A 27,227-nucleotide genomic window follows, 5' to 3' on the forward strand; every position below is an offset into this window, starting at 1 on the left:
ACTCAAGAGGGAAGCATTATGATCTTCAGTAAATCAAATGTCTCTACAATCACTGAAGAAGAGCTATGCAGATTCACTGAGGGAGGGACAAACTGGAAGTACTTTTGGTTGTAGAAAGATAAATGGAGGTTCTCACCCTGGTGCCACTGTGCACGTGTGTATACACGTGCTCCTGTGCGTATGTGAACATGTGATGGGAAAGTTTTAAAGGAAGCATGCACATGTGCACATGGTGCAATTTACAGCCAAAGTGAAGCTCCTGAACAAGTGTGAGCAGACTGTGATGCTGTCAAATTTACAATCAGTCAGCTGACAAACCCCTCTGAAGACAAGAAAAGGAAACACACAGATAGAACCTAGCGATAATGAGGGCGTGTTCAGAATGAGTGCCTATAAGAGATTTCCAGTTTGGGCCTATTCCTAAAGGATAATATGCTGTGCAGGGGGAAAGCAAAAACTTCTCTGAACTCTAAGAAGAGCTATTGTCCCCTTAGTAGAAACAGGTGGCAAATCACTCTCATTTAGACCCGTTTAGACAGAGGAGCCTGGTGGGCTGCAGTCCATGGGGTCGCTAAGAGTTGGACGCGACTGAGAGACTCCACTTTCACTTTTCACTTTCATGCATTGGAGAAGGAAATGGCAACCCACTGCAGTGTTCTTGCCTGGAGAATCCCAGGGACGGGGGAGCCTGGCGGGCTGCCGTCTGTGGGGTCTCACAGATTCGGACATGACTGAAGCGACTTAGCAGCAGCAGCAGCAGCACCAGACCACGCGCACGGACTTCTGGTCCAGTGTCCTCCACAAATAACCACTTGAAGGTGGAAACAGGATCAGATGAGTCCCAGACGTGTGTGTTTTGAAAATGAAAAGGAGTCACCTAACGGCTTTTTAACTTTTAATTAACATTCTGTCAGAGTGGACATAAATTGTTATCCTTTTCTACCCGTTTGTACTGTTCTTCTCTCTCGATGGACCCTCCACACCATAGCTGGTGAGGTGGCCAAAAGGGATCATCTCTGGAAACATCTTAAAACAACCCCAGTCATTTATAAGCATTTTAACAGCACATGATCTGTAATGAATGATTAAGTAAAACCTTTTGTGTTAAATTATGATGTTAATAATGATTCTGTCTCCTGTAATTTATTATGAATTCTCCAACGCTTCGGGTTTGATTTTGATAGAATGCAACAACAGCGGAGTTTATGTGATGACTTTATTTTTAGAATTCCTTCTTTGAAGGCACACATTTCCCCACTACTGCTGCTACTGTAATTATGTACAAAACCAATCACTCATTAGAGTTAGGATACATTATCTTCTAGACAGATGAGGCTAAATAAGCAACACATTAATAATTCAGAGAGCAGTTCATTATGCATGTGGATGTCTGCTTCGTAACTGAAATAAGAACCTCATCAGCCTCTGCCAACCCTTAAACAATAGTTCTGTGTTATTGCCACCACATTCAAGTTTACGCTTGTTAAACTGCTACTTGGATTATTTTATCAAACATTCATTTATTTGTGGTCCCTTACTGCCGAGAACAGATTTTGGAAGCTCCTTTTTTAAGTTAATGATTTGAGCAATGGGTGTTATTAATTCTCAGAATATTATAAACATGATTAATTTTCAGGCAGAGATTTATTACATAAGGATTTCAACTATGTCAACTGAAATGCATCACTGTCAAAACAAGTATCATGGCGAAAATAGAATATGCTCCACACTTCAAGTGCTGGTGCTCAGAACTAAATCAATTTAAATTGTGGTTGAAGCAAAATTATATTCTCCAGTGAAAAGGAGTATTTCAAGCTTCCTTTATTTAGCTTGAAGCATTCTTGTTAGATTGTGATTTAGAAAGGTAGTTTAATAAAACTAGACTTCTACCAGTAATATTTTGCCTTCTATTTTTTCCCCCCTTGTTTTCCTAGAAAAGGCTAATCTCTGAAATTCCCACACACTCCAAACGTCGCCAGTGGGAATTTGGAGAGAACAGGACTGCACTGGAAGTCAGGGGCCATGAATTCTGATCCTTTCTCGGGCCTCAGTTTCCTGTTTTGCAAAATAGGGAAGGCCTAAATGACCCCTAGAATCTCCTGAGGCATTTACTTTTTATGGGGCTTGTATGTAGAGTAGGACTCTGTTTCAAGCCTGACTTAGGCACCCTCATGTACAGTGAGACCTGTGGATGGGGAATTTGTCCTGTAAGGAGACACAGGAAGGGCCCATCCCCACAGCCTTCCACTGAAAGGTCTTTTTCTTGAAGAATCTTTTAGAAAGGCGTAACACTGTTGTGATAAGGTCACAATGTAAGTCCTCACCAGCCACACCTTAGCTATCAGTCAAAACTTTCAGCCAGAATCAACTGGAAGTAAGTTCACCTACTTTGTGCCAAGCATTCTGCTAAGCACAGGGGATATAAGGATAACTAGCAAAGAGGTCTAAGTTTTGCAAAGGACCAAGATAGTCCAGCATAGAACTATAATGCATATAATAACATGATAATAATATCCAAAATATACTGAGCCTTTACTCCTCACCACGTACTTTAACCAAATGCTTTACATGAATCTTTATACAACATAATATATGAGGCAGGTGCTATTATTATGCTCATTTTTAGCTAGGAAGACTGAGATAAGAAGTGTTAAGCAACTTGTGGAAAGTCACTCAACAAGCAAGTGTGGAAGCCAGAATTATGCCCAGGCTTGTGTGTCTGACCATTGTGCTACCCAACCTGCCTTATGTTGGCTGAGAGTCAATGATTCAACCCCAGAGTACAGCTTCAGCTCATCCCTGAAGAAATCTCTGAGTGAAGCCATGGAAAGTCTTCTTCCAAAAGAGGCTTCATCTCCCTGTGTGAGGAGGTTATTTGCAGACATATTACCATTATCCATGGGCTCCTAATCTGCTCTGAGCTACTAGGCCAGGACTCAGTGAGCCCTGAATGGTCCAGATGGTTGTGAAGGAGTCTTCTGATGCAATAAAACCCATTTAGATTATGACTCCCTTGGTAAACCTAAATGGATTTTACAGCATTAGAAGCAAGTTGGTTAAAAATGATGCTTTCTATTTGTTATAATTTGTATAACACTTTACACTTTAAATAGATGTGAGCTTATTTAACCACTAAGACCATTAAGGTATGACCTAAATCAAATCCCTTACTATTATACAGCAGAAGTGACAAATAGATTCAAAGAATTAGATCTGATAGACAGAATGCCTGAAGAACTATGGACGGAGGTTCGTGACATTGTATAGGAGGCAGTGATCAAAATCATCCCCAAGAAGAAGAAATACAAACAGGCAAAATGGTTATCTGAAGAGGCCTTACAAATAGCTGAGAAAAGGAGATACGCTAAAGGCAAAGGAGAAAAGGAAAGATATACCCATCTGAATGCAGAGTTCCAAAGAATAGCAAGGAGAGATAAAAAAGCCTTCCTCAGTGATCAGTGCAAAGAAACAGAGGAAAACAACAGAATGGGAAAGACTAGAGATCTCTTCAAGAAAATTGGAGATACCAAGGGAACATTTTGTGCAAAGACAAGCATAATAAAGGACAGAAATGGTATGGACCTAACAGAAGCAGAAGATGTTAAGAAAAGGTGGCAAGAATACACAGAAGAACTATACAAACAAGATCTTAATGACCCAAATAACCATGATGGTGTGATTACTCACCTAGAGCTAGACATACTGGAGTCTGAAGTCAAGTGGGCCTTAGGAAGCATCACTACAAACAAAGCTAACAGAGATGATGGAATTCCAGCTGAGCTATTTCAAGTCCTAAAAGATGATGCGTGAAAGTGCCACACTCAATATGCTAGCAAATTTGGAAAACAGCCATGACCACAGTCCTGGAAAAGGTCAGTTTTTATTACAATCCCAAAGAAAGGCAATGCCGAAGAATGTTCCAACTACCGAACAATTGCACTCATCTCACACGCTATCAAAGTAATACTCAAATTTTTCAAGTGAGGCTTCAACAGTACATAAACCATGAAATTTCAGATGTTCAAGCTGGATTTAGAAAAGGCAGAGGAGTCAGAGATCAAATTGCCAACATCTGTTGGATCATAGAAAAAATGAGAGAATTCCAGAAAAACATCTATTTCTGCTTTATTGACTATGCCAAAACTTTTGACTGTGTGGATCACAACAAACTGTGGAAAATTCTTACACAGATGGGAATACCTGACCACCTTACCTGCCTCCTGAGAAATCTGTATGCAGGTCTCAAGAAGCAACAGTTAGAATGGTACCTGGAACAAATTCTTACACAGATGGGAATACCAGATCACCTTACCTGCCTCTTGAGAAATCTGTATGCAGGTCAAGAAGCAACAGTTAGAATGGTACATAGAATGGTTCCAAATTGGGAAAGGCTGTATTTTGTCACCTTATGCAGAGTACATCATATGAAATGCCAGGATGGATGAAGCACAAGCTGGAATCAAGATTGCCAGGAGAAATATCAATAACCTCAGATATGCAGATGACACCACCCTAATGGCAGAAACCATAGAGGAACTGAAGAGCCTCTTGATGAAAGTGAAAGAGTGAAAAAGCTGGCTTAAAACAACAGTCAAAAAATGAAGATCATGGCATCTGGTTCCATCACTTCATGGCAAGTAGATAGGGAAACAAAGGAAACAGTGACAGACTTTCTTTTCTTGGGCTCCAAAATCACTGCAGATGGCGACTGCAGCCATGAAATTAAAAGACACTTGTTCCTTGAAAGAAAAGCTATGACCAATCTGGACAGCATATTTAAAAAAAAGAGACACTACTTTGCCAACAAGGGTCCATCTAGTCAAAGCTATGGTTTTTCCAGTAGTCATTATAGATGTGAGAGTTGGACCATAAAGAAAGCTGAGCACTGAAGAACTGATGCTTTTCAACTGTGGTGTTGGAGAATACTCTTGAGAGTCCCTGGGACTGCAAGGAGATCCAGTCAATCCTAAAGGAAATCAATCCTGAATATTTATTGGAAGGACTGATGCAGAAGTTGAAAGTCCAATACTTTGGCCACCTGATGCGAAGAATTGACTCATTGGAAAAGACCCTGATGCTGGGAAAGATTCAAGGCAGGAGGAGAAGGGGACCACAGAGTGGGATGTTTGAATGGCATCACTGACTTGATGGGCATGAGCTTAATAAGCAACCTCCGGGAATTGGTGATGGACAGGGATGCCTGGCGTGCTGTGGTCCATGGGGTCACAAAGAGTCTGATGCAACTGAGCAACTTAACTGAGCTTATTTGATCCCCATGATAACCCCAAGAATAATTAAGACATGGGCTATCATACTCCTTTTATAGATTAAAGGAAAGTAAGGCTAAAGGTAAAGGTAAGTGAGCTGCCCAAGATCATGAAGTTAAGTAAGTAGAAAAGCCCAGGTTTTCTGATGGAAGTCCCTTTCTGATGAAAAGATTTTCTGGTTGGTTGTTTAATTTCAAATATTTTATCTTATTTGTGAAATAATTTAGCTTAACAAATATTAATAAGAGCTAGCTTGTTTTTGAGTGCTTACTCTGTGCCAGACACTGTTCCAAGGTCTTTATGAACTCATCTAATCCTCGAGACAACACTGTCATCTAAGCTGTCAGTCTGAATTAAAGACAACCCTAGATCATTGGCTGTTTTTGCCTATAGAGACTGCAGACTTGGTTAAGTCTTTTTAAATACAGGTTTATCATGTATGTTCATCTTTATTTGCATTATTATAACACATTTATTAAGCACTTAAGCTAGGAATTTCACGAAGCATCCAGGATACAGGGACATTTGGCAAAGTCCCTGTCCTTGAAGAGTTGAAAAGAAATATAAAATAGATAGCACACACACAAAGGAAAACCATGAGGTCTCATTTAAATGCCTTTTGAGTGATCGTCCCTCAACCTGCCACTGGGGTTCTTAGGAGAAACAATTGTGGACAGGTGGGGACAGAACACTTTGCTCAGAACATAGAACTTGGTCTGGCCTTACGGACTAAGACAGTCACCATGTGACAAGGAGAGGGAGACCCTCTGCAGTGGAAAGGACAGTAGCTGAAGAGAGACTGGTCTATTATGAACCAGCTGGACTGGGACAGAGATTATGGGAGGCAGGGAGTGGGAAAAGTGATTGAGAAAGTTGGGGAGTCTTAAAGGCTGGAAGGAGACACTGAAGAGTTCAGAGCATTGACCAATCTGAGTTTGGAAAACATTAAATTATAGTCGTAATGCTCAATATCCCAGGCACCAGTTGAGGAAGGAACAGCCTGGAAAATTACATTTGCTATAGGTCTACAATGCTCCCAGGCCCTTCAAAGAAACAGCAACAATTAACAGTAGCTACTGTGTATCAAGTACTAGGTGTTTGTTTAATCATCGAAGTCAGAGAAGTTAAATGACATATCCAAGATCATACATTCAGTAAGTGGCCTACTCAGGTTTTGATCTTTGGTCATTCTGATTCTGTTTAACCTCTCCACTACCGAATTCTGCTTGTACCTGCACCTCCCTAGTAAGCTGCAATGGTCTGGACTAGGATGGGGATGGTCATGGAAAAGAAGACATTACTTGGAGACATATATCAAATATCCTGGTTTTTCTTTCTAATTCCATATGAATCACAAGCTCAGGTCTGGGAGGAGGGGAATTGCAGTCTGTCTCCATAGAGTGGAAGAAGCCTCAGGATGGTTGCTGTCCGGTAATACTGAACAGTGAGCTCTTCTGCTTCACTTTGGAGCCAAGACGCGCACTGAGCTGGATCCTGGTATCAGATGCCTGCCCATCTCTCTCCCTCACTGACTGGTGCCTGATCTTGGGTTTGCTAGTTTATATACTATAGCAGCATAAGACAAGTTTAGAAGACAAAAATAACCTCAGAATTATCTTGTGAATTCATGGTAATTACCACGCAATTACATGCTCAGTAACCACAATGGAATTTCAGAGTATTTACAGCTCACTTCCACACACAAAAGCTCAGGCTTCTGGGCCTTTGCTGTGAAGGCCTGAGCATGGCACAGCCTGGCATGGCAGGGTGAGCAGCCATGGTTGTCATGCTCCCCCAGACTGATTGCATAGCTGAGCCAGAGCTTCTCTTAGCCAGTTCTTGTTACCCTCCAATTATCTCTGCCAGAGCTACATTGTCCTCCAAAAGATGTCCTCTAGGGGCGAGGCCTGGGATGACTATCCTGAGCTGTCATTTTCTAGAGCATGTGTGACTGTCCCCTGTTTTGTGAATCAATCTCTGTTTCTGCCCCAAAGCTCTCAGTGACTGTAAGTCCCCTGAATTACATCCTTTGAAGTACCTCTTCAGTCTGAGAGAAGTGCAGTCCACTTTATTTTATGTATCTATTCTTTGAAGAAATACTGAACACTAGCATCATGTCCAGCCTGGGGATTCAGAAGCCAAACAGTGCCTGCCCTCAGAAAACTCCCTGTCATAAAAGAGCGCCAGCCAGGAGAACAACTCATAATAGGTTAGGGAGATAACAAAGTACAGTTGTGAGACAATAGATGGTCAAATAGATTTTCCTTTGTAAAAGTAGAATTCCCAGTGGCTCCAAGTGGGGACATACCAGTGGGGGTGCACAGATCGATGCATTAGCCTGTGGGAGCCTAACATTTTTGTAGGTGTGGACCCTAATTACTACTACGGATAACGTGACCATCAGATACACTATGTAAATGTTGAAGGAAAAGACACAGTATGTGGGGGACGTATGTCACAAAAGATGAACATGAAATCTGTGTGTGTGTCTGTGTGTGAGATGTGGGGGAAAGGATGTTTATTTTCTGCTGGGTACTCACTCAGCCGCAGTTCCCTGCATTAGCTCAGAGGCAAACAGGGGGCCTGGAGTTTCACAAAAGATAGTGTGTCAGGTCGTTAGGATCCTTGCAACCAGCTGTGAACCAGCAGTGAGCCAGCAGCACCCCTTTTCCTTCTCCTATTTCAAGTCACTGCATGCAATCAGGCAGTTGCCCAGCACCTGAGGGTCCCCAAAGTTCAAAATCTGGGCCATATGTAGCCGCTTTTATGCTGTAAGGTTGGCCACGGCTCTATGAGCAGTTTTCCATATTTCCATTTACCCAAGGACAAACAGAGATAATTGTCAAAGGCAAATATCACATTTCATGAAGGACATGCTACGAAACTATCAGGAATCATTACTTTCTTTTGTGCATATTAAATTTCCAATATTTTAGGAGATACTGTAGTTGAAATACTTTGGACCTACTATAACCAGTCTCTTTGGGATAGCTCTCATTCATAGGCAAGCAAGATAAAGAATAGCAATTTCCCAAACAAAGAAAGCAGTTGGAATTAGAGCTCTAGCATTGGTCCCTTCAAGGAGGTGAAGTACACTTAATTATTTGTTGCTGAAGAGCACAGTATGGAAAGGCAGAAGGACTCTTTACAGCAAGAAATCTAGTGAAAACTATTTTAGCCAGGGGACCACAGTTGGCGTCATACTGATAAGCCATGCTGATATGAGGTGATGAAAGTAGCAGTTTACCTCTCTCTCCAAAACAAACAACCCTCATCTAGCCATGAAAAAAAAGCAGGCACACCTCAACTGAGGGATATCCTACAAAATACCTGATCAGTACCCCTCAAAACCGTCAGGTGAGACTGAGAAACTGTCACAGGAGACATGACAAACATAAGGTGGAGGGGATCCTGGAACAGAAAATGGGAACTAGGGGAAAACTAACTGTATCCAAATAAAGTATGGGCTTAACAGTAACATGGCGATTTGGTTCCTTAGTCATGGCAAACATCACGTACGTGTACCGCATCAACGTGCCGTGTCAAAAGCAGGGGAACTGGGTGTGGGTGATACAGGAATTCTCTGTATAATCTTTGCAACTTTTCTCTTAATCCACAATTATTCTGAGATTAACATTTTATTTAGGGTTTCCCTGGTGGTCAAGTGGTTAGGAATTCACCTGCCAATATAGGGGACATGGGTTCAATCCCTGGTCTGGGAACATCCCACGTGCCACGGAGCAGCTAAGCCCATGGGCCACAGCTACTGAAGCTTACGAGCCCTAGAGCCCGTGCTCCACAGCAAAAGAGGCCAGTGCAATAAGAAGCCCATGCACTGCAATGAAGAGTAGCCCCTACCCACTGCAACTAGAGAAAAAGCCTGTGCAGAGCAACAAAAAGCCAGCACAGCCCCCCAAAAAGTAAAGAAATAAAAAAAAATTAAGTTTATGTATTTTGTAAAACGTTTGACATTCAGCTGTGGTTTTTTTTCCAGTCACAGGCAACCAGTCGCTATGCGGTGATGAGCACCCAGCTGAGGCACGACAGTCTCGCTCTGGTTTTCCACTATGTTTTTCTCCAAATGTGTAAGGCTCATGGCATCGGCTATAATATTGAGGTATGAAGGATGACAGTTGGCCAAGATTGGACCAAATGTAGGCCTGTGGGTGATTTAGGCAGCTAATAATTTGGTACCCCTTCAAACAGATGTTCTTTAAACATTGGTTTGACATGTATTTAGAGGAAGGCTGAGTGCTGCTTGGGGACGAGCAGAAAGGCAATTTCCCAGAGGATAGCACTTGGTCCTGGGAAATTGATATCTGTCCCCAAACTCATACACCCCATGTTAGTAAAGTAGAAGCCCTGTAGCTCACCAGACTTAGGAGTCATTTAGGGGGACCCGCTCTTCATTTTGAAGCATGTCTTGACTTTCTGACCCCACCCAAAGCTGTTTACCTATGAATATCCTCCTAGTCTGGTTGGGCTGCCGTAACAAAATACCATATACAAGGTGGTTTAAAGGGCTTCCCTTGTGGCTCAGCTGGTAAAGAATCTGCCTGCAATGTCAGAGACCTGGGTTCAATCCCTGGGTTAGGAAGATCCCCTGGAGAAGGGAAAGGCTACCCACTCCAGTATTCTGGCTTGGAGAGTTCCAGGGACTGTATAGTCCATGGGGTCTCAAAGACTTGGACACGACTGAGTAACTTTCACTTCATTTAAATAACGTAAATTTATTTCTCACAGTTCTGGGGGCTCGGTAATCCAAGGTGAAGTTCCAGTTAATTCAGTTCCCAGTGAGGACCCTTCCTCACCTAACAAAGTAACTGCCTCTTTGCTGTGCCCTAACATGGTGAAGAGAGAGCAATCTCTGGTGTCTCTGTAACCCCTCCTAGAAGGACACAAGTTCTATCCAAATGGGTCTTCACCCTTATGGCCTCAATAACCTTAACCATTTCCCTAAAGTCCCTGTTCCCAATACATTCACATAGTGTATTAAGGCTTAAACATATGAATTGGGGTGTGGGGGAGTGGTACACAATTCAATTCATAGCGTCCTTCTACATACATATTGTAGTTTCTTTCCAGGAGGAGTTCTGATAGAAAACAGTTACCCCCATTTTTAGTTTATTTCCAGTGATATTGACGGCCAGCTGAAGAGTTAACTGTAGTTTTCAGCCTCAGAGTTTATTAGACTTCCATATGCCAGAAGGTGGCTAAATCTAACTCTAGCTTTATCTGAATCAACTTATTTTATTTGCTTCTAAAATATCAAAGCAGAACAAGCTCTGTGAGTGGGCATATTTGGCAGAGAAGTTCTCCTGTTGAAAAGAAAACATACTCCATAACTTTATAATTCCCAAAATTATTATTAGAGATTTATTTCTTCGGCTGAAGGCTTTGTACTTGACTGAAGTTCTAGTACCCCTGAGAAAAGTAAAGCACCAAAATTTTTAAGTTATTTACACCTTCATGGCTCTGAGTTGATCAGATTCATTTCTAAGAACAGATTTCAGTACAGGAAACAGGCTGCTATGGCCCGGGAGAACAGTGGATGGTACAGAGGAAGGGGTTCCACTGAGGGTGAGAAGAATGGAGAAAGGGCCAAGAAGCACAGAAGACACAATGGGCGTAGCCTCCAGGTCTCCGGTGCTAAACAATCTATAAAGGATGAAAGATGAAATGGAAGAAAAAGAGAAATATAGACTGAAGGTGATGGAGTGATGGAACAATATGAAGAAGAAAAAGATAACAGGAGAAAATCTGGAGGATAAAATCCAGAGACTGGAACATTCTATAAAAATAAGGTGTGTGTGTTAGTTGCTCAGTCGTGTCTGAATCTTTGTGACCTCATGGACTGTAGCCAGGCTGTCTCGTTCATGGAATTTTCCAGGCAAGAATACTGGACTGGGTTGCCATTTCCTTCTACAGGAGATCTTCCCAACCCAGGGATCAAACCTGGGTCTCCCACATTGCAGGCAGACTCTTTACCATCTGAGCCACCAGGGAAGCTTCATAAAAATAAGGTAGGAGGAGATAAACAGAAAGAAAAAGAACAAATAATAAATAAAGCTAAAGAAGAGATGAGAAATTGAGTCATGAAACTCTGAGGCAAGAAGGAGACATGTGACTACTTGGAATATTTGCAAATTCTCTAGCAATGACCTTATTCTATTTTTCCTGTGAAGGATTCACATCTTTTCAGACCCTGGGATCCATCCCTGGTCAGAAGTCTCTACTTGTTCTCTCCATTGCATTTTCTTGGAGAGGTATTTAAACAAGTACCTACTATGTGCTGGCACAGAGCTAAGCACTATTACATTATTATCTCTTTAATTTTCTCTAAGAAGTTGCTATTACTGCCATATTACAGTGAGAAATTTGTGCTTAAAGAGTTTAAGCACTTTCCCTCGCCACACAGCCAAGCATTTTATGGAATGCCTTAATCCACGATTGTCCATGAAGTCAAATATGATTCTTTTTCTTACATCAGAATGCCTCCTATGCACCTTTTTCTCTCTAAAGACTGTTTCTCACTAACTATGTTTCTAAAACATTATTTCTAATCTGTTCCAAGAATTCTGAGATCCATTTCAAATAAAATATTCCACCTAGGTATTCCTTATGTATTCTTCATTTGAAGAAGCACAGAATTCTCCATAACCCCCTCAACTGTCTCTATTTGACAAAGGAAAAAAAAAAAGATATGTATAACAATGAACTTCCCTAAAATTTTATTGCCTCCTTGGGTTATTCTGAGTCTATAAAGAAGATCACTTACCCTAATTCCAGTGTTACATGTGCTATCTCCTTTCCATGTGTGTGTGCTCAGTTGCTCAGCTGTGTCCGACTCTTTGTGTCCCCAGGGACTATAACCTGCTAGCCTCCTTTGTCCCTGGGATTTTCCAGGCAAGAATACTGGAGTGGGTTGCCATTTCCTACTCCAGAGTATATCCCCAACCGAGGGACTGAACCCACATCTCCTGCACTGGCAGGCAGATTCTTTACCATTGAGCCACCTGGGAAGCCGTTTCCACTCTTGATCAAATTTAATGTGGCAAGAAGCAATATTAATAACACATCAATGTCATTGCTACCAAAAGAAGAATCCTCAAAAGTCCTTATTCTCAACATTATGTTTTTCTTGCCATTATCATCATCAAATTTCACATGTTGTTTTTGGTCCAAAATCTCAGGGGTGAAAAGGGGAAATGAGATCACCCTATGAGTTTATTTTTCCTTGCTGAATATTGGAAGGAAGCATTGCTGAGTTTGTAACCAACTCGGTAGGTCTCATTCCTGGTATTTCTGTAATGCTACAAAATACCCCCACTGATTTCCTAATGAAATGAACTTGTAATGAAAGCCATATGGAGAAAAGTGTCACGTTTACTGCCTGCGACAGTGTGGTGGGCTGGTCTCACACATATATAGGCAATGTGCCATGGTCCTAAATGGCTCCACAGCCACTAGCAATCACTTCCTCAGGCCAACGGATTGTCGTGGTGGCTGATCAAAATATTCTGACTCTCCTCCTTTCACACACATAACAGAATTATACCTCCTCCACCCTCTGCTAGTGAAATATGAATGGAGGTGATGTATGTCTCTCTGTGCCTTTAAGAGCCATTCCATGAGTCACCATGTCCTTTTTCCTGCCTTGGAAATCCTGGAAGCACACTGAAATGGAGCCTCCTTCAGCTCTGATGTACCAACGGGGACCAGAGATCCATGCTGACCCACGTGGGAAATGAAGTATGAGCAAGAACCAACTTTTTTGTTAAACAAACTAGTAATTGTTTGGTTTTTTTTTTAACTACTGAAGCATAACTTAGCCTACTTGATTGATTCAGAAATTAGTATCAAGAAAAGGATGCACCCCCAAAAGAAAAGAAGTATTATTACTTCACCATGTAGTCAGTACAAAAAGTAATAAGATATTTTCCATCTGTGTACCAAGTCAGGGATTGAACCTGAGTCTCCTGCATTGCAGGCATATTCTGTACTGTCTGAGCCACCAGGGAAGCCCAAAAAAAGGGCACGTTGCCTCAGGGAAACAAACCCCGTCTCCCATTTGACAGGCAGGGATATTCCCCACTATTCTAAAGGGTGGGGGGGGGGGCTTCCCTGGTGGCTCAGAGGTTAAAGCATCTGCCTGCAACGCAGGAGTCCTGGAGAGCGCGAAAGCTGCAGTAAACTCAATTATGATCACTCATATTTCAAGTTCTCAGTAGCCCCATGTGTCTAGTGGCTACCATGCTGGACAGCACAGTCAAGGATGCAAGACAAGATCATCTAGTCAATAGTTCTTAGCCATTAGAATGACTGCCCATTAGAATGGCCTGAGTGAGGTTTAAAAAGTACAGATGTCCAGGCAAGTTTGGGAATAAGGAGAGGCAAGTGAGGCACTTACCCAAAGGACCTCAGTAATAAAGATAAATTTAATAATGTAATGCAAAATGTTAAAATCAAAATTAATTCAAGAAATCCATGATGAACAAAATATCAGTATTTCAAAGAAAAATATACTGATGTTTTTCCTTTGCCTTGGGCTCTAATATGGCTTAGTGTGTCACTGTACCCAGGGCCCAGACCAATTAAATCAGTATTTTTAGAGGTAGGGTCCAGGCATTAAATTTTTAAAGCACTCAGATGATTCTAATATGCAGCCAGCACTGACCACCATTCTAGTCCATTGTCTATTCTAATGCCTAGATTTCCTGATAAAATGGAGAGTCAATGGGGAGTTGCAGTTCTGGCATGTGGTATCTTTTACCAAATCCCCCAAATGTAGTTTTTTTTTTTTTTTTTTTCTGTACTCCTAGTGATGAGAAGTCCACAGCTTCATGGGACAGCCATTTCCACTATTGGACAACTCCAGCATTAACTTTTGTTTATTTGAGAAAAGAATGTTAAAAGATAGTTTTCCAAAAAGGATAGTCACGCCTCTCATACAGATACAAAACTACACACATGATAAAGATTTTATTTAAGAGAGAAGAATTAGGCAGATTTTATAATCAGGACAAGAAAGAATTTTTTAAAAACATACATCTTTATAGATCATGACTATTGAAATGAAAATGTAAATGGAGGCAAAGTTGATTTTTCCACATGGGAAGCAGGAGAGGAAAATCAACTGAACCTCTAACAAACTAGACAGAATTTCTCAGTCACTTGTAAAATATCTTCCATAGAATCAAGGTGTGATATGGACAGTATATAGCTTTCCTTTGAAGTACAAATTATTTTTCACACAACAAACTGCTTCCGTATATATTTTATCCATTTCTCTTAGAACAGTGGTTTTTAAATGTTGATGTGCATGAGAATCACCTGGAAAGTGAGCTAAATTGCAGATTGGAAAAGGAAATGAAAGCAAAAACAAATAAATGCTGCTGCTGCTACTGCTAAGTCACTGTCCAACTCTGTGTGACCCCATAGACGGCAGCCCACCAGGCTCCCCCGTCCCTGGGATTCTCCAGGCAAGAACACTGGAGTGGGTTGCCATTTCCTTCTCCAATACATGAAAGTGAAAAGTGAAAGTGAAGTCACTCGGTCGTGTCCGACCCTCAGCGACCCCATGGACTGCAGCCTTCCAGGCTCCTCCCTCTACCCATGGGATTTTCCAGGCAAGAGTACTGGAGTGGGTTGCCATTGCCTTCTCTAAACAAATAAATGGGACCTAATTAAACTTAAAAGCTTTTACACAGCAAAGGAAACCATTGACAAAAGACCACCTGCTAAATGGGAGAAAATATTTGCAAACGGTATGCCAAGATATCCAAAATATATAAACAGCTCATACAACTCAACATGAAAAAAAAAGAAATTGATTAAAAATTGGGCAGAAGACCTGAACAGACATTTTTCAAAACAAGACACACCGACGGCCAACAAGCACATGAAAAGATGCTCAACATCATTTGTCATCAGAGAAATGCAAATCAAAATCATAATGAGATATCACCTCATACCTATCATCAAAAAGAGCACAAATAATAAATGTTGGTGAGGATGTGGAGAAAAGAGAACCCTCATACACTGCTGGGTGCAAATACAAACTGGTGCAGCCACTGTGGAAAACAGTATGGAGGTTTCTCAGAAAACTAAAAGTATAATTACCATATGATCCACCAATTTCACTCCTGGGTAGAAAACACTAATTTGAAAAGATACACGCACCCCAAATGTTCATAGCACCACTATTTACAATTGCCACAATATGGAAGCAACCTAAGTATTCACCAACAGGTAAATGAATAAAGAAGATGTGGTATATATGTACAATGGAATATTACTCAGCCATAAAGAGGAATGAAAATTTGCCATTTGCAACAATGTGGAGGGACTTAGTGAAATAAATCAGAGAGAAAGAGAAATACTGTTTGTTATTAATTACATGTGGAATCTAAAAAATACAACAAACTAGTGAATATAACCAAAAAGAAACAGACTTACAGATACAGAGAACAAACTAGTGGTTATCAGAGGGAAGAGGGAAGGTGGGAGGGATAAAACAGGGATAGATTAAGAAGTACAAACTGCTATGTATAGAATAAGCTACAACACAAGGAATACAGCCAGTATGTTAAAAAAACTATAAATGGGGTATAACCTTTAAAAATTGACAATCATTATGTTGTACACCTGATACTTATATAATATTGTATATCAACTATATATCAATTTTGAAAAGGTGCAGTATATATAGAATGGAATATTACTCAGCCATGAGAAAGAAGGAAATCCTATTATGTGTGAGAACACAGATGAAACTTGACTGCATTATGCTAAGTGAAAAAAGCCAGACAAAGATTATACGATTTCACTTACATGTAGAATCTAAAAAAAAAAAACATCAAACTCAATGAAACAGAGTAGAGTGGCGGTTACCAGGGCCTGGGGTGGGTGAGGGATTGGGAGGATATTAGTCAAAGGGACAAATTTGCAGTTTGAAAATTAGAATAGGTTCTAGGGAAATCTAACAAAGGGCATAGTGATTATAGTCAACAATACTATATTATATGCTTCAAAATTGCCACGAGACTAGAGCTTTAATATTCTCATCACAAAAATGAAATCATAATTATGTGATGAGATAGAGGTCTTAGCTAAAGCTATTGTGATAATCAAATTACAATAAATAAATATATCAAATCAACATGTTGTATACTTTAAACTTACACAATGTTTGATGTAAATTATAATCTCAGTTGAAAGACAACACCGACCAGGAATATACCTATTCCATGTTCTAGAGACAGCCTTTCCAAATGTGCTTCTCACAATATTTGCAGTTAGGTCTAGACTTCAATTCAAATTAGCCTTAGTGGTCTTAGTTTAGTACGTCTTCTTTGTTTCCAACATAATATGCTATTTTTCTCTTCTTCCCATTCAAATTTTATAGGACAGACAAGGAACTATCTTTATATTATTTGAAAACTTGAAGAGAGACAGGTTGGGAATGTTGTAAGTATGAAGTATGTCTAAGAGATGTAATAAGCTAAGAAAATAGACTATAACAAACAACAAGAATGATGCTTCTTTTGCATTTTAATCAGTCTGCTGATTCATTGAAAGTCTATCTTGTTTTATTTAGATCTTTAAGTATTTCATAAACTGACTTGAGATGTGTCAGTGGGAGTTCATTATTATAACTGATTAATTATCCAGAATCAATGGGTAAGAGTCTAGTTTTAACAACATACTGTATTCAAACACATATACCTACAAGCCACAGCAAATCTGACTAATTGCAGAAGGGCAATTGTCATGCTTAGAAAAGTGCTCTGATGACTCAGCAAGATGCCCCCTAAGAGGCGGGGCCTGTAGCCTCTCCTCAGATCTAGTTCCAGCCCTGATGCAGTCTCCTTGAGGTACATTTTATGCTAAGAGTCCTTTGCACCATTCAGGGGGTTTCTCTGTGTTTTCCTGTTTCCTGCAAATTTCTCTCCTGGTTATTCTGGAGAGCTTAGTGAAAGTTTTTACCTCATCTAGGACTCAGAGCTTTTGAGTCATAGCCTTGAACTGTATCTTATTCATATCTTGAAATATGGTTATTTGGTACCTTTAAGTCATTCTGATTTGTTGGGAAACTTTCTATCCTATATTTTTCTTCCTTTTAATATTTACAGCACATTGAAAAAGATAAGATAAATATAAACTTTTCTTAGTGTTGCTTGATTTTCTCTGGAGGATTGAGAGGCTTTTTCATGAGTTGGCTGGGTTTTGTTTGGGTTTATGACAATCAGACCATATCAGGTGAGAGCTCTAAGAGGGAACCTTACACATCAGAATTGTGTGGCTTGGCTTCACTGGGATAACTTCATCTGATTTTACTTATACTAGGATATTTCTGGAAATAGTGGAATTTAAGTAGAAAGTTCAAGGAAGGGAAAAATGAAGGAAGTTCTAGAAATGAATTATTAATAGGAAAGGGGACATACAGTCGATCTAGTTTCTTGGATCCCAAGCTGGGAACCATGGACCTGAGGAGGCTGAGGGGGTGGTTAGAGGAGCTTGAATCCATGTGTGGACTCAGCATCACACACACACACACACACACACACACACACACACAATTTTTTTTTAAGTATGAGTCTCAATCTTCAGGATATGTAAGAATCACCTTGAGGGACTTTGTGAAACTACACAATCAAAGATTCTGATTTTGTCGATCTGGATGGGACCCAGGAATTTGGAGAAGCACCTGGGGTCCAATACATACTGACCTTGTGGCAATAAAATACAAATCACTGTTAAAAAATTAATTACTCTCAAAATCTCTCTTGGTAATTGTCACATTGCACTTGAAAATATGTGGACTATTTTCAAATATCTTTTGATAATGATTTATAACATAATTCCACAGTGATAATAGAACAGACTCTGTACCATTTCAATATCTTTAGACTATGAAATTTTTTGCACCTTTTTTTATGTCCCTGGACATGTTCCACTGTCTCCTGGTGTGTAGTCTATGGGAACTTGAATAGAATTTGTATCATGCTATCGTATGAAAGTTGTATATATCTTAATTATGTTGAATTGGTTCATAGTGCTATTCAGGTCTACTATATCCTTCTACTTTTCTGTCTGTTCATTCTATTAGTTTTTGAGAGTTTGATATTGAAACTCCTACTAAAAATCTTAATTTATCTACTTAAAAAATTGTAAAATATAGTAGAACTATATGTAACTTTGTTCTGTGTTTTCCAAGTCTACTGTAAATGTGTTATCATATTTTCATAATTTTAAAAAGAAAAAAATGAAAAAAAAATTAATGACTCTAAAGTTGTCTTTCCCCTTCATGGATCACAGCTTTGTCATGGTGAAGGGCCATCCAGGATGGACAGGTCATAGTGAAGAGTTCTGACAAAACATGATCCACTGGAGGAGGAAATGGCAACCCACCCCAGTATTCTTGCCTGGAAAACCACATAAACAGTATGAAAAGGCAAAAAGATTTGGCACCTGAAGATGAGCCCCCAGGTTGGAAGGTGTTCAGTATACTACTGGGAAAGAGCAGAGAGCAATTACTAATAGCTCCAGAAAGAATGAAGCAATGGGGCGAAACCAGGAACGACACTCAGTTGTGGATGAGTCTAGTGGTGAAAGTAAAGTCGATGCTGTTAAAGAACAATACTGCATAGGAACCTGGAATGTTAGGTCCATGAATCAAGGTAAACTGGACGTGGTCAAGCAGGAGATGGCAAGATTGAACACCAACATCTCAGGAATCAGTGAATTAAAATGGATGGGATAGACAGATGAATGGCTAAGGAAGTTGTGGTACATATACACAATGGAATATTACTCAGCTATAAAAAGGAATGCATTTGAGTCTGTTCTAATGAGGAGGATGAACCTAGAGCCTATTATACAGAGCGAAGTAAGTCAGAAAGAGAAAGACAAATATTGTATATTAATGCATATATATGGAATCTAGAAAGATGTTACTGATGATCATATGTGCAGGGCAGCAAAGGGGACACAGACATAAAAAACAGACTTTCAGACACAGTGGGGGAAGGAGAGGGTGGAATGATTTGAGAGAATAGCATGGAAACATACATATTACCATATGTAAAATATGTAGCCGGTGGGAGTTTGATGTATGATGCAGGGAGCCCAGAGCCAGTGCTATGTGACAACCTAAAAGGTGAGAGGGGGAGAGAGGCAGGAGAGGGGTATAAGAGGGAGGGGACATATGTATACCTATGGCCAATTCATGTTGATGTATGGCAAAAATCATCACAATTTTGTGAAGTAATTATCCTACAATTAAAAATTTAAAAAAATTAGTTCTAAAAAAATGGAAAATAAATAAAATGGACGAGAATGGATTAATTCATTTAGATGACCGTTATATCTACTACTGTGGGTGAGGCAGATTTTACTTTCTTGGGCTCCAAAATCACTGTGGACAGTGACTGCAGCCATGAAATTAAAAGATACATAAACCATCTCCTTGCTCCTTGGAAGGAATGTTATGACAAAACTAGACAGCATATTAAAAAGCAGAGACATTGCTTTGCCAACAAAGGTCATATAATCAAAGCTATTGTTTTCCCAGTACTCCAGTATGGATATGAGAGTTGGACCATTAAGAACGCTGAGCACAGAAGAATTGATGCTTTCGAACTGTGATCTGGAGAAGACTCTTGAGAGTCCCTTGGACAGCAAGGAGATCAAACCAGTCAATCATAAAGGAAATCAACTCTGAATATTCATTAGAAGGACTGAAGCTGAAGCTGAAGCTCCAATACTTTGGCCACCTAATGCGAAGAGCCAACTCATTGAAAAACATCTGACTCATTGGAAAAGACCCTGACGCTGGGAAAGACTGAAGGCAAAAGGAGAATGTGACAGCAGAGGATGAGATGGTTAGATGGCGTCACCAACTCTATGGACATGAATTTGAGCAAATTCTGGGATATAGTGGAGGACAGAGAAGCCTGGCATGCTGCAGTCCATGGGGTAGCAAAGAGTCCAACACAACTTAGTGACTGAACAACAACAACAATTTGCCTTTGGCTATTGTTTTTTCTATTAAAAGAAAAGATACCAATGTTCAGTAGCTATAAGGGGTAGGAGTAGGTGGTCCTTGGATTTAGGGAATGTAACTCAAGAAGTTTGCAAGTACTTGGCTAGTCCACTTCCTTCATTTCAGAGAAAAGAAATGAAGACCCAGAGAGCTCAAGTAACTTCCCCAAAGTCACAAAATCAGTAGCAGGGCATAGAGCTCTGGTTTCCTGTCTTGGAACTGGGAAGATTTCTACTCCCCCAACCTGATCCAAGGAAAGCCCAATCAGGCTGTAAGGAAGCCATTCCAAAAGGGTCTAAGCCTGAATCTAAGGTGACTTATTTTACAGATAACAACTGGCAAAGAAGTAATCCCAAAGTTATTTGCAGCTGCCTTAAGAGGCATTAGCTCTTTAGGTTCATCCCCTCAGGACAGAACAATTTTTAAAAATTAATCCATTCCTTTAATCTATTTTTTCCTTTGATTAAAAAAAAGTTTGAATAATTGCTAGAAAAATACCCTGGAGTTTTGTTTCAAGGTTAAAATTTACAATGATCTAGTGGTTTGGGAATGTTCACTGACCATAATTTAGTTCTGCAAGATGGTTTTCAAGTTCTCTGAAATCTTCCTTAAATGTGTGTTCAGCTTTATACAGACAGCTATTCATGAATGGGGCACATTCTCCTCTGCACATAGATGGGATGCATTCATAAGTGGCAGGAATCACTTGTATACATGAAACAGAAAATAAACCCTAGATGAAAGTCTTCAAAATACTGTGGTGCCAATGTCTCTGTAGGCAAGTAAATTGTTAAGCATGAATTACACTCAGAAACAATTCTCTTAAACTAACAATTTTTAAAATGAGCTAATACTAGTGTCCTAGCTCAGTGGTAGCCTTTTGCTAGGAATGACTGAACCTATTCCTACATTCTGCTATGTTGATTAATAAAAAAATATTTATTACACAAATCCTTTTTGTTGACAAGTTAAAATGGAGCCTCATCTTTCATATCTCCCTGAAGATTGCCACCTTGTGAGATTGAAAATACTCATTAAATTCCATCACCAGACAGGCACAAATGAGAGGGTGATTGTTTTTAAGCATGTGAGGGGAATCGTTGGTAAACTCATTTGTTTGGATATCATTAACAGAACAATCGGTGAGGATCTCCAGGGGGTCCTCATGACCTTTGCTCGCAATCTCTTCATCATCCATCAAGAAATATCAGCACCTAATATGCAAGGCGAGACCAATTTTAAGGTGAGGTGTTAATTAACTAACGATCCTGGTTAATTTCTATACAAGGGCTGAAAATACCTCATGCTGTATTGTAAACAAGTGCTAAACCATTTTTTTTTCATTGTAAGCGGTACATATTTTACAGCATGTAGGGTCAATATTGTAAGGTTCCCACTGAACCTGTTAGTTAAATTTAATAGTTTGAAACTTTTTCTTTAAATATAGTAGACTTGTTTTAACTTGCTGCCATTTCCAAATCTAAGCTTACAAGACAATAGGGCTTTCTGATGTTGAAGGTGACATTGAAGTACCACAATGGAGCCAAAACAGAGACTGTCACAACCAAAAATCCTGACTATAATCTACCTATATTTCAGATAATATGATATCTGGCTAAGGATTCCTGGGAAGTCTAAGTTTCTAGAGCCAGAAAAGTTCTGCAATCCCAGGAAGGACAACGTGTATAGGGAGAAACAGAAGAAAACCTCAGTATATTTGTAAGCCATCTGCTCCACCCCATTTTGCTGAAGTGGGACATCATAACATTTTGAAGCTTCCAAACATCACCTAAGGATGTTGCTTCAGAAAATCCAGTCATGTATAATTGACTAGAAGTCTCTAAACTCTAGAAAATGAGAGCAAGATTCCAAAATTCTTTAAATATCAGCTAAACAGAGACGAACACTTGATATTGCTTACTGGAGTGTGCATCTGGTTCGCAGTCAGCCTTCATCTTGTTTGAATGGGTCAAGTAACTCAAGGAATTCAATCAGAAACCACATGTGATTTTTCTCTTAAATGGAAAGCCCAACAAAAGCTTGATAAAAATAAAAATTTTGAAGATTATTTTTCCTTGAGCTAGGGCCCAGTCCCGCTCAGCCAGTTGAGTCACTCAGTCATTTCTGACTCTGCGACCCCATGGACTGCAGCACGCCAGGCTTCTCTGTCCTTCACCAACTCCCGGAGCTTGCTCAAACTCACGTCCATCAAGTCGGTGATGCCACCCAACCAGCTGATCCTCTGTCGTCCCCTTCTCCTCCCGCCTTCAGTCTTTCCCAGCATCAGGTCTTTTCTATGGAGTCAGTTCTTCACATCAGGTGGCCAAAGTATTGGAGCTTCAGTTTCAGCATCAGTCCTTCCAATGACTGTTCAGGACTGATTTCCTTTAGGATTGACTGGTTTGATCTCTTTGTAGTCCAAGGGACTCTCAAGAGTCCCTCTGTAACAGTAATAATGATAGTAATGCTTTGCTCTTCAGAGTGATTTTATGTGTTGCATCAACTTTCACTGGTCTTTCTAAAGGATCTGTACTCATCATTTATATTCTAAGTTCCTGCCAGCTAGCCTCATTTCATCTGTTACCATGATGTGCAAAATTCTGAGCCTATATGCACGTGATTAGTTTAGTCTGTCCAAATACAGCTAATAGTCAGGATCAGATGGTGCTGTGGACTGAACTATGTTCTCCCAAAGTTCACGTGTTGAACTCTTCATCCGCAGTATGATAATATATGAAGAAGGTGACCTTGGGAAGTAAGTATGTTTAAATGAAGTCATAATGGTGGGTTCCTCATGATGGGATTAGTGCCCTTATAAGAGACTAGAGACCTTGCACTCTTTCTTTCTCTCTGTCTTTCTCTGCCTCTGTCTCCCCACTAAATGGAAACACAGCAAAAAGATGGCTGTCTGCAAACCAGAAAGAGAGCTCTCACCAGGAACAGAAAGAGCCAGCACCTTGCTCTCAAACTTCCCAGCCTCCAGAAATGTGAGAAATAAATTTTTGTTGTTTAAGCCACCCCATCTACAGTGTTTTGTTATAGCAGCCTGGGCAGACTAAGGCACACGGTTTATCCCCCAAACCATGCAGACTTAGTAGACTCCAACCTTGGACTTGAGGTTGGCAGAGCCAACTGCTATGGACAAAATAAGGCCTTTTCTCTCTGCCCTTTGTCTGACTTTAAAAATCATCAAAAGTCAGATATTCTTAAGTAGCTTTTAAATATCTCATGGTTTCTGCATCTCATGTGAATTATTGTTATCTTGACTTTTTTTTTAACCCTTGCTAGAAGGTCCGAAGGTAAAAACTTTAAATCTCAATAAAATAGGAATAACTTAAAAACTTAAAAAATGTAATAGATTCATTTTTGGTAATATTTTTGTCTACTATCCTAATGACAGCCTGATAAGTATTTTCAGTTTGTAAACAAGGATTTACCAGCAAAGTAAAGGCCAAATAAAAATGAAAGATGATGCAGAAAAAGCATTTAACAAAATTTAACACCCTTTCTTGATTAAACAAAACACTCAAACAAACTAGGACTAAAAAGTAACTTCTTCAACCTGATAAGGGCATCTGGGAAAAACTCACAGCTAACATCATAGTTAATGGTGCAAGACTGAAAGCTTTCCCCCCAAGATCAGGAACAAGACAAGGATGTCTGCTCCCGCCACTTCTATTCATCATTATAGGAGGTTCTAGCCTGGACAGTTAGGCAAGGAAAAGAAATAAAAGGCACCAAGTTTGGAAAGAAATGAACTATTTTTATTCACAGATGACATGATCTTGTATATAGAAATCCTAAAGAACTCAGAAATAATCTGTTGGAACTGATAAATTCAGCAAGTTTGTAAGACCCAATAGCTATATATCAATATAAATATCAGTTGTATCTCCATACATCAGCAATGAACAATCTAAAACTAATTTTAAATAAAAAAGAATAAAATATTTACAAATAAGTTTGGCAGAATGAGTACAAGACCTATCTGCTGAAAACTACAAAACAGCATAAAAGAAAGGAGACCTAAATAAGTGGTAAGACATTCTATGTTTATGGAACAGAAAACTTAACATTGCTAAAATGGCAGTACCCTCCAAATTGACTCACATATTCATTGCAATTCCTATCAAAATCCTAGCTGGCTTTATTGCAGAAATTGACAAGATAATCCTAAAATTCATTTGGAAATTTGAGAGATCCAAAATAGTCAAAATAATCTTGGGAAAAAAGAACAAAGTTAGAGGGCCTCTCAATTTTAAAAACTTACTACAAAGCTACAGTAATCAGGAATATGTGGTACTGTCATAAGAATAGATGTATAGATGAATGGAATAGAATTGAGAGTCCAAAAACAAACCTTCACTTTTACAGTCAATTGACTTTCAACAAGCGCCAAGCCCATTCAATGAAAAAAGAATAGTCTTTTTGATAAATAGTGCTGGGACAAATGGATATCCACATGCAAATGAATGAAGTTGTACCTCTCAACTCCATAGCAAATACAAAAGTTAAGTAAAACTGGATTAAAGACATACGTGTAAGAGTTAAAAGTATTAAATTCTTGGAGGAAAACAGGTATAAATCTTCAAGACCTTGTGGTTAGCAATGGCTTCTTAGATATGATACATTAACTTCAATCAAGCAACATAAAAATACTAAGTTGGATTCCATCAACATTGACAACTTCTATGTACACCAAAGGATGCTTACAAAAGTGAAAAGACAACTTACAGAATTGGTGAAATTATTTCCAAATCATATATATGATGTCTCTAGTGTCCACAGTATATAAAGCACTCTTACAATTCAACAACAGAAAAACAAATAATCCAATTAAAAAGTGAGCAAAGGACTTGAATAGATTGTTGTCAAAGAAGATATACAAATACACAGTAAAAACATGAAGAAACACTCAACATTATTAGTTATAGGGAAATGCAAATCAAAACCATAAGATTCCATTACACACTTAAGATGGCTACAATCAAAAAGACATAATAACAAACACTGACAAGGATACAGAGAAACTGGAACCCTCATACATTGCTGATAGGAATATAAAATGGTGTCATTGCCATGTAGTTTCATATTTCCTCAAAATGTTAAACAAAATTACCATATGATTCAGCAATTCCACACCTAGTTTTATACCCAAGAGTACTGAAAATATATGCTCATATGAAAACATATATTAGTATTCATAGAAACATTATTCATAAGAGCCAAAAGGTAGAAACAACCCAAATAGCCATCAACAGATAAATGGGTGAATTCCATTATATCATATTAAATGAATAATATTTCATACATTGGAATACTAAGTATAAATCTTCATGATCTGTGGTTAGCAATGGTTTCTTAGGTATAAAACCTAAAGTGCAAACAACCAAAGTAAAAATAGATAACAGATACAATGAAATATTATTCAGCCATAAAAAAGAAATTAAGTTCTGATCCATGCTACAAAATGGATGAACCTTGAAAACATTATGCTAAGACACAAAGGGCACATATTATATGATTCATTTACATGAAATGTCCAGAGTAGGCAATTCTACAGAGATAGAAAATAGATTAGAGGTTACCAGGAGGTAGGAGAGGTAGAAAATGAGGAATGGCAGATAATGGGTATAGAATTTCTGCTCAGGTGATCAAAGTGTTCTGGAATAACACAGAGTAATGGGCTCTTATGAATATACTAAAACCCACTGAATTATACACTTTAAAAGGGTGGATTTTATGATATGTGAATTTTACCTAAAAAAAAAAAAAAACTTAATAAAATGCATGGAAATGTGCCACTTTTCCTCCCCCAAGACAATGGAAATAAATGCTCCCATCAGCCGACTAGTCCTCATTTTAGGGTGACTAGACCACAGCATCCCACTCCAGTGGGAATCCCAGGGATGGCGGAGCCTGGTGGGCTGCCATCTATGGGGTCTCACAGAGTCAGACACAGCTGAAGTGACTTACCAGCAGCAGCAGCAGCAGCAGACCAGGGCATCTCAAATTAACTGCATTGAAGGACCTGTTTGTTGTATTTTTTCTGATCTATTATCCATCAGTACATATGTGAAATACAACAAAAATGAATTACTAGAAAAATAAAATGAGAAAAATCAAAGTCATATTAAACAGAAGCCCATTTTTTCATTATATTTAATAGACACAAAAATCTCTATAAAGGTTTCCAAGTTCTTCCTCTCAGTTTTTAACCCATTTCGTTAAAGACTGAAAACCAACAATTAATAGATGGCTGCTTGTTAGTGGAACACATTTTGAGCAGAACTGATCTAAACCATACTTAACTTTAAAAAGGAGCAAATGCTTGAGGGACTGGATGGAAGACTTGTAAGAGGTCTTTAAGTAACAAATATTATTTTCACTGTTCATTTACAGACTGCCATTGATGACCTTGAAGCCATTCTAGGAGTAACAGAGGAAAACAAGTTGAGATTTGAAGAAAACCTACAGTCCAAACATTAAAAACCCTCTCTAAACCTGATAAATGAATGATCCTGGAACACTTTACTGATTTTGGATTCCAATCTGAAGCCAAAAAATGGGCAACATTCATTTTTCTGTTAGGAATAAAAGGAAGGGAAATTTAGTTTGCTTTGTTTGCTAGGAAGGGTAACAGAATAGATTATAATGTAATGCTTTCTTTAAAAATTGTTTATTAAGTAATCTTATTTTACTTATTAAACCAAAACCTATTTGTGTTATCATTTCAATCAATCTCTTCCTCTTCCCAAACACAGGAAGAAATAAGCTATCAAGAAAGTTACAAGTCTTACTAATATCACTTCTGCATCTATCTCTTTATAAACTTCAGGATTATGAAGCTTTAAAAAAAAAAATTCTATAGTTTTCTCTTCCTATTCCTAATAACAATTTGTCTTCTGCATGTA

At 39.1% G+C, this 27,227-nt stretch overlaps 1 protein-coding gene across 1 annotated transcript in view; it reads left to right on the plus strand.

Annotated features, from left to right (window-relative positions):
• The window catches only part of IQCH (IQ motif containing H), a 227,253-nt gene extending 200,451 nt beyond the window's left edge, over window positions 1-26,802 (plus strand). Inside the window, exons 18-21 of the mRNA XM_052646857.1 lie at window positions 9,262-9,384; window positions 16,675-16,736; window positions 21,448-21,556; window positions 26,716-26,802. Coding sequence (XP_052502817.1) covers window positions 9,262-9,384; window positions 16,675-16,736; window positions 21,448-21,556; window positions 26,716-26,802 — 381 coding nt within the window. The remainder of the gene's footprint in view (window positions 1-9,261; window positions 9,385-16,674; window positions 16,737-21,447; window positions 21,557-26,715) is intronic.
• Window positions 26,803-27,227: the final 425 nt, after the last annotated feature.

This window comes from Budorcas taxicolor, chromosome 10, assembly GCF_023091745.1.
Source record: "Budorcas taxicolor isolate Tak-1 chromosome 10, Takin1.1, whole genome shotgun sequence".
NCBI lineage: Eukaryota > Metazoa > Chordata > Mammalia > Artiodactyla > Bovidae > Budorcas > Budorcas taxicolor.